The sequence below is a fragment of the Malurus melanocephalus genome, unplaced genomic scaffold, assembly GCF_030028575.1.
Source record: "Malurus melanocephalus ecotype Western Australia unplaced genomic scaffold, MMel_1.1 scaffold_116, whole genome shotgun sequence".
NCBI lineage: Eukaryota > Metazoa > Chordata > Aves > Passeriformes > Maluridae > Malurus > Malurus melanocephalus.
Window position 1 is genome coordinate 1,144,921 of NW_026623348.1, and position 8,302 is coordinate 1,153,222.

At 38.1% G+C, this 8,302-nt stretch overlaps 1 protein-coding gene across 1 annotated transcript; it reads left to right on the forward strand.

The window, feature by feature from the left end:
- Positions 1–122: 122 nt before the first annotated feature.
- Positions 123–8,273, forward strand: SLC24A5 (solute carrier family 24 member 5). The gene is made up of 9 exons (XM_057369884.1): positions 123–242; positions 457–636; positions 1,678–1,761; positions 1,850–1,953; positions 2,273–2,373; positions 3,125–3,408; positions 4,332–4,538; positions 7,224–7,325; positions 7,882–8,273. Exons 1-9 carry the CDS (start codon positions 149–151, stop codon positions 8,202–8,204), a joined length of 1,479 nt encoding a protein of 492 aa, XP_057225867.1. The 5' UTR covers positions 123–148; the 3' UTR covers positions 8,205–8,273.
- Positions 8,274–8,302: the final 29 nt, after the last annotated feature.

Below are 8,302 nucleotides of genomic sequence, written 5' to 3' on the forward strand. Positions count from 1 at the left end.
GAGGGTCAGCGGGATATGGAGGGGGCTGCCCAACCCCTGAGGGGGACGGGCCCCTGAGGGGGTGGGCGCGAGGGCGGGGGCCGCGCGGCCCCAAGTGACGCTCGCGCCCCGCGCCGCCCCGCTCAGAGCCGCTGGCGCGGGCCGGGCGATGCGGGCGGGCGCGCGGAGGCGCACGGCGCTGGTGCTGCTGGCGGCGCTCGCGGCCTGGGGAGGACGAGCGCAGCACCCCGGGGACCCCGCGGGTACGGAGGGACCGGCAGGGGACTGGGGACCGGGGGAACCGGGATCCGCTCGGCTCTGCCCCGCCGCAGGTGTGCGGCGCTCTGGTGACATCGCTGCAGCGGTCCGTTCTGTTTTAAAGACCGAAATCCGCCGGGGCTCGAATCCGCAGACGTCCCGCGGCCTGAGGAATGGAAAGGTGTCAGGATGTGTAACACTTTTGTACTCAATTTTCAGAAAACGGGACACGTTGCGTCCTCTCATCTTCATCGGAGTTTCCTGAAGGATTTTTCACACCGCAGGAGAGAAAGGATGGAGGGATCGTTATCTACTTCCTAATTATATTGTACATGTTTTTGGCCGTGTCCATCGTGTGCGATGATTACTTTCTACCTTCCCTAGAGATCATCAGTGAATGTAAGTGACATCCTGATCTTTTTTCTGTAAAACTGAGCAGCTTGGCATAAAATACTCTTTCAAAAAGCTTCAGAGTGCTTTGAAAGAAAACTGAACAAGTTTCACTTCCCATGCACGGATGTGTCTATAAAATACTTGACACACAGTATCAATACTTCATTGAAAAAAAACTAGTCTGATTACACTCCACAGTTATTCATTTAATATCTGCTTTCTTGCTGCATGGAGGAAAATCTTAAGAATCCTCAGTACTAACTAAACTGACAATTCACTTTGGGTTGCACAGTACTATGTCCAGGTAACTAGTAAAAAAAAAATAGGGGAATAGTGGAGTGTGGAACCGAGCCAAGAAACCAAAACTSTTGCTAGTTTTTCTTTAAAAGTAGTGAACAAGTATCAGGATGAGCTTCTGCTTACATATTAAAGGCATGACATAGTGGGACAGGAATTCTATGGTTACAACATTTCTAAGAAATCTAATCAACCTGCAACAATTCCCCTGGCTTCAGCAGATCACTGAAGTAAAGAGTTGGTCTTGGCAGGGAGTTCAAATTTTCACTGCCAAAAATTAAAATAATTCCCTAGRGAAATTCATCCCTGAACTGGAAAACACTCTCCAACTCAGAACACTTACAGAAATGCAGGCTTAAACACTGCTGTAAGAGCTGGTGTTTCTGTAGTACAGATTTCCCTGGAAGACACAAAGACTTGATATGGATCATATAATACTATCACATTACAGTCCATAGAATTTCTCCACAATTATTACCCATATGAAAAATAGTTAAATCCTACATACAAATGCCTATTTTACAAGAGATCTGAACTAATTTCTGTAATGAAGTAAGAAATAAACAAGCCAAATAGATCAGGCTAATTTTCAAGTTATTTTATGAATCTCAAATAAATGCAGACTGTATGAAAATAAAGTTTATTCTATTACACTGTAGTAGCATCTAACATTATATACTAATGCAAATAAAGGGTACAAACTACTGAAGCACCAGGTTTTTTCAAACAATTCTTTTGCTCTATCCTCAGGCCTTGGTCTCTCACAGGATGTTGCTGGAGCAACTTTTATGGCTGCTGGAAGCTCTGCTCCAGAGCTGGTCACTGCTTTCCTAGGTAAGAGATGTGTTTTGACTCCTTAGAACCTGGAATTCTTTTCCTTGCATGCTAACTGAAACATACCAGAAAGTAATTTTCCTTATAGGAGCTTTCGTGACAAAGGGAGATATCGGTGTCAGCACCATCCTTGGATCAGCAATATACAATCTTCTTGGTATTTCTGCAGCTTGTGGGCTGTTCTCCAGTGTGGTATGTACCAACTTTGATAGTTCTGCCCTTAAGAGTCAAATCGTTATCCTTTCTTATTTGCCAACAAAAGTCAAGAGAGACTTGCTATGACAACTGTCAAGTTTATTATTTAGTAGCAAAACCAGCATGTAATTAGTTTTAAGATAACTTGCTATCAAAGTTTTTAAAAACACTAACTTGTTAAATATCATACTTAAGTCATTCCTAAGAACCTTTAATTTTTACATAATATAGAAACAACATATTGATGCAGCATTTACAGCACTTATTGAAAGTATTACAGAGAGGTTTAAGGAAAGTACATGACTCTGATCTGCAGGTTTCGAAGCTATCCTGTTGGCCGCTGTTCAGAGACTGTCTGGCATATACCCTCAGTGCAGCAGCAGTCCTTGCCAYGATATCTGACAACAGAATTTACTGGTAAGAGCACAAGTTGTGTTGAATTCATGTTGACTGGAGATTTGTGAGACAGTGTTTTGAAAAACAAATTAAAATCCCCAAGCCCCAAACTTCAAGTAGCCTGAACTGCTGTTCATTAACAGAAATAAACATCCTGTTGGCTTTAAACAACTTAGAAAGCCACRATGCTTGTAAAGATTAGTACCTAAACATTCAAACTCAGCATATATATAAAGTTTGATCTGCATAGGTTTTTCTGTACAGACTTCACAATTTCTATGACAACTGTTCTGACATAGCAATTAATGTTCAGCATTTACTCCTTTTGAGCCTTTCCTTTCATAGCAGCATTGTTCAGAAAAACATTTGCTCTGCCAGAAAAAGATCATGAGTTTCAGATGTTTTAACTCTTTCATCAAAATCCTGTTGGCTCAACAAGACAGTCAGGTCCAGCATTAAGTCTCTTGAGGTTTCTAATTTAAGCATCATATGAAGACTCAATTTTGCAAACATCAGGAAAATGTTCAATCAGTAAGATCCCCTGAAAAACATGCAGCTCTACAATACACAAACAAGATTCTGCAGGGGAGGGGAATTAATCAAACTGCTGAAAGACAGAGGGAAACTCACAAACTTCCAAAACGTTAGCCATACAATAGCAAATAGATGCTTTTGTGTGTTCTCCTTTTGCCACTCATGCAAATTTTCTCACTCTCCTTAGGCCACCCATTGCATTCTTTCATACTGCATGTTATACTGTTTTTCATTCTAGGTATGAAAGTGCATCCCTATTATTGATATATGGGTGTTATGTTCTGGTACTATGTTTTGACATAAAAATCAACCAATACCTCATGAAAAAGTTCAGTCCCTGCTGTACGTGTTTTACAAAAGCTATGGAAGAGAATGCAGAGCAGCAGCCACTGGTTGGGTGGAAGGAAGAGAGTGGACCTCTAATTCGTCAACAATCAAGAACAGACAGCGGAATTTTTCAAGATGAACTGGACTACTCTCAACTTTCAACAAGTTTACATGGRCTTGATGAAATCTCTGAAGGTATAAGTATTATTACAGCTGTCTCTACAGACTCTGCATGCCTGTCTGCATCAATTCTAATCAAGAGCAGATTCTGAGATAGTATTGAGATTTTGCTCACAAAAGAACTCCAGCCTAGTATTTAAGTAGATCATTCTAACTTGGAATATAACAGTCATCAAAATCAGAGTGGTAGTTTTTATATGTAGTTGCTAGAGGAATGCAAGGATACTTACTCATTTGTGTCATACTGGAACTTCTGTCATTGCATTGGATATCTGAAACTTCTCAGCAACACTGCTTGTAAAATGCATTATCACCTGAAAGCCACACCCATACTGTAATAATACACAATGTTTCCTTATGACAATGGCAGTTTCATAGCCCAAAATGTGCAGGATACCARAAGTAAAGGGATATCTGTAATGTGGCCACAGGGTATGTTTCCTCTTACGCAAAAACCTTACTCTTGGTAAATGTTACGTGTAAGCCTTTATGAAGAAATTCARTTTTCATCCACCTTAGTTCTTTCTTGGTGATGTGGTAAAAAAGAACATTTAAATCTGAGTATCTGGTTGGAARGGGATCTCAAGATCGTCTGGTCCCAACCTCTCCTGACAAAAGCATAGTCCCAGATGGGCCAGCACCTGTTCAGCTGAATCTTCTGTCCAATATAGGGGAATGCACTACTTCCCAGGGAGATTATTTTGCTGGTGATTATCTTCATTGTGAAAAAATGTTATTCTTGTATGCAAGCACTATCTCCCCAGAAGTAACTTGATTTCAGAATTTTGTCCAGAGAGATGTAGGTACTGGGTAATACTACAGCTGAAATTTGAAGAAGTATTTTTCACCTTTTCCAGTATTCTCACAAGCAGAGGACAGTGATATATTGTATGCTATGGATTCAAACTTATGCTCAATTTAAATTTTTTCTTTAACAGATCATCCAAATGTCTTCACCATGCCTGAAGCAGATATGAAGAGAATTTTGTGGGTGTTATCCCTTCCTATTATTACACTACTCTATTTAACTATACCAGATTGCAGAAGACAGTTTTGGAGGAACTGGTTCATGGTGACATTTTTAATTTCAGCAGCATGGATTTCTGCAATAACTTATGTTCTTGTATGGATGATAACAATAGCAGGTAGGTGCCTAAAGTGTTGCTGCTAAACAGCATCAACCAATCAAGARTCACTAGAAAAAGCTGTGAGGTTTCCCTTTCCACTAGAAACATTCAATTTAGCAACTCAGACTATGCTGTAAAAAATCACAACGAAGAAAAATAACAGAAACTTATGTTTGACTGCTTAGTTTGCCACCCTCTTCTACCCAATGATGGAACACTTTAGAGTTTAGCTGCTTCACACTGCTTACCATCACATCAATGAGAACTTTATGTAGCTACAAAAACCCAGGCTATTTTTTAAAAAAGAGAGTTTCATTAAACTGCTTCATTAAGCAAAATCATTAGACACACAGCAATAAACTTGTCATGCTGAAGGCTGACAAATATGAAATCCACTAAGACTGGAATTACAGGTCAAGGTTTTTGGAAAAGATCCATTATTTCTACACCTGTGTTTTCACAAACGTTATAGTAAGAGATTTGGTATTAAAATAACTTAAAAAAAAACCTTCTCAAATACTCGGGGTGTGTAAAAGTAGACTTCTTACAAATCTGCATCATAAAGTGAAGCTGTAAAAGGACTGCATTTAAGTGAGAGAAGGGGTATGAACTTGTGTGTAAAAACCTTCTCCTAAAAGTACCTCGAGGTATTAAAGGTCTCCTCATGTCATTGTTTCTCCAGTCAGCCTGAAAGACATCCAGGTTTTAATTTTAAGAACAAGCAGAAAACAAGACTCTAAAACTCTGCAAAAATTTTTCAAGGCTTGCCATTTTCACATTATAGCTCACTAATCCTACTCAAGCATTCTAGTTCAGCTATGAATAATTCCTTGTTCAGCGCAAAAACAGACCTGCACATTGACTAAACCTTGAGAAATTACTAGTAGATCATTGGATCTAACACACACCACATCAACCCCTTAGTCAAATAATTTTCTACTTGTACCTAAAGTGCAAAGGTTCACTGTCTGGATGCTAGGAGCCTTTGAAACAGGATTCAAGTCAACATTATTGCTGTTCTACAAGACAAAGTATTAATTCCTAAGAAAGCAGGTACTGTGGAGATTCAAATAGTGTATTAGTTCACTTTCAAGAGTCATCACAGGTAGTACKGGGGAATTTGGCCCACTACTTCTATTTAAATTATATTTTATTTACATGTTAAAACACTATAAGTTACACACACATTATATTCAAGTCCAAGCTGTCATGAAGGTTGACTCAAAAGGTTCTCTCATTGCATAACCAGCCTATCAGAATGTCACAAAGGTATCATAGCWGGGAACTAAACTGGGATGGTTAAGAACAAACCTAATTCAGTACACCTTTCTGTTGCTGACAAAGAAAATTTGACTACTTACAGCAACACATTGCTACTGATACACAAAATTAACTAAAGCCTAGAAAAATAAGACTATTCTGTCTTTACGGTCAGTTGCCAGAAAAAAAAAATAAACCCCTACACATTAAATAGAAGATAAATCTATCTAATAAAAAGAAAAATTAGATTCTCCTGAGTATAGTCTGTCTTATAAYCTTCAGAGGGCTAGAAACTAACGTTGGATACCTAAGGCTGGTTTATTCATATTTCACCTTGGTTTGAACCATTATTTTCCAGCCTGGATAGTCCACAAAAGCTGATTTGTTGGTCCCTCATCCTACAAATCTATTAGGAGTGATGGAAGGATAAAGAGAGTACAAATTCTGCAACCGCATCTTGTTAGTCCCTCTGACAACAAACAGTTTCAAGCATAAATTTACTGGGCTGCTCTAGGCTAAGCTGGTAAGTAATAGACAAGCATTGCTGACCTAGCTTAGAGTACTGCCTTATTTAAATAAAACTGCTCTTACCAAATATGTCAAAATATTTCAAGTAAGAACTCAGATTTCAACAATAAAAATTAAGATACTTTTTAGTGAATAAATCAGTTTAAGAAAAATTAATTACTTAATAGCTTGACTACAGGTATCAAAATACTTCAGCATGTTGATGTTTCTGAATGGTACAACTGCTAAAACGAAGAATCCCTATATTTTAAGTGAGAAATTAATATGGTTACAGGACATTGGAGGCTAAGAAAAATAGAGAGTAGTGAAAATAATCTCCCCTYTTCATAAGTTTAAAATTTTTACAAGTCATAAAAATTCTGCACTTTGGAGATTCTTCCACATCACTTTGTAATTGGAGTGAAATGGTAAAGGCATGTAGTTGAGACAATATTCTCATAATATCTTAATGACTGTCCTCCCCAAGAAAATTCATGTGCTTTCTCCCCTCTCCCTTTAAACAGGGTGATTATARTAAGAGTTATTGCTTCATGAGACTTCTGATCACTAACAAAGAGATGCCCAAAACTGTAAAACTACTATTTTCTAGCAGTTGAGGGAGAAAAACAAAAAAGTGCAGCAATTTGTTAGATATTTTAACTTCTACTTTATCTGCAAGAAAAAAATCGTAATTGCTATTGTCTTTACCACTGGAGACTTGAAGAACAAGGAAAGGCTATTTGTTGTTACTCGTGGTTTTAACTGCTTTGTGATTCAGACACCCACATGTAGTCAAGGTARCTGACACATTCCATTTGAAATTACTGTATGATTACTGATTCTTTCTCCAGCAAACAAAGTCCAAAGCACTTTCTTTGGATGAAACCTAACTAAAAACACACCTTGCATTTTCTACTGTTATTTTATCAACTGCAGGTGAAACACTGGGAATCCCAGAGTCAGTAATGGGCCTTACATTACTTGCAGCGGGAACAAGTGTACCAGATACAGTTGCAAGTGTGCTGGTGGCTCGAAAAGGTAAAGATTTTAGTATTTAGGCTCATGCCAATGGGTGTATTCAAAAGGTCTTGTGAAAAAAAAAAGAATTCTGGTTAACATTTTGTTAAATTCAACGAGTGACCTTAGAATTTGTGCTCCAGATTATAGATCTTAAGTTTACTAAAAATAAGTAGATAGCTTACCTGAAAAAGCTGTGGCTCAGAAATTTAAAAMCTTCTCAGAGTATCTCAGAGAAGTATTCTACATTGGTTTATTGGTTGTTGATCAAGTATTACAGTTTTACTGCAGAAAACAACTGTAGGTCTTGGTATTTTAAACATAACTGGACTTTACAATAGCCTGTCTAGCTTAATTTTAAGTGCAACTGTGCAGATGCTGGTGATTTAGGGAGACTTTTTATGGTTGTGGTACCCAAAACCATGTTTTGTAGAATTATGACTATAGTTGTTTCGATGCAAAATCTGAAAAGGGTGCTCTCTGAGAAACTGAGGGCTGACAGTCTATTCCTCCAAAACAGTTTGGCAATTTCATGCAATACAATTAAGCAAACTTATTTATCTTTCTTCTTTTACAGGAAATGGAGATATGGCTATGTCTAACATTGTAGGATCCAATGTATTTGATATGCTCTGTTTGGGAATACCCTGGTTTATAAAAACTGCCTTCATAAATACATCAGGACCCATAGAAGTGAACAGCAGTGGTCTGACATACACAGCCATTTCTCTTATCTGTTCTGTTGTTTTTATTTTTCTGGCAGTTCACCTGAATGGCTGGAAAATAGATAAAAAAATGGGAACAATTTGTCTTGTCCTGTACTTAGTATTTACTGTATTATCAATTTTATATGAACTTGGTATCATAGGAAACAATCCTACAAGGCTCTGTGGTAACTAGTTTTAATCGATGATTATACTGATGAAAGAAATAAAAGCAGAAGAAAAAGATCAGTTTCTTCATTTAGTCAAAATAAAATTAAAAAAAAAACAACTCCA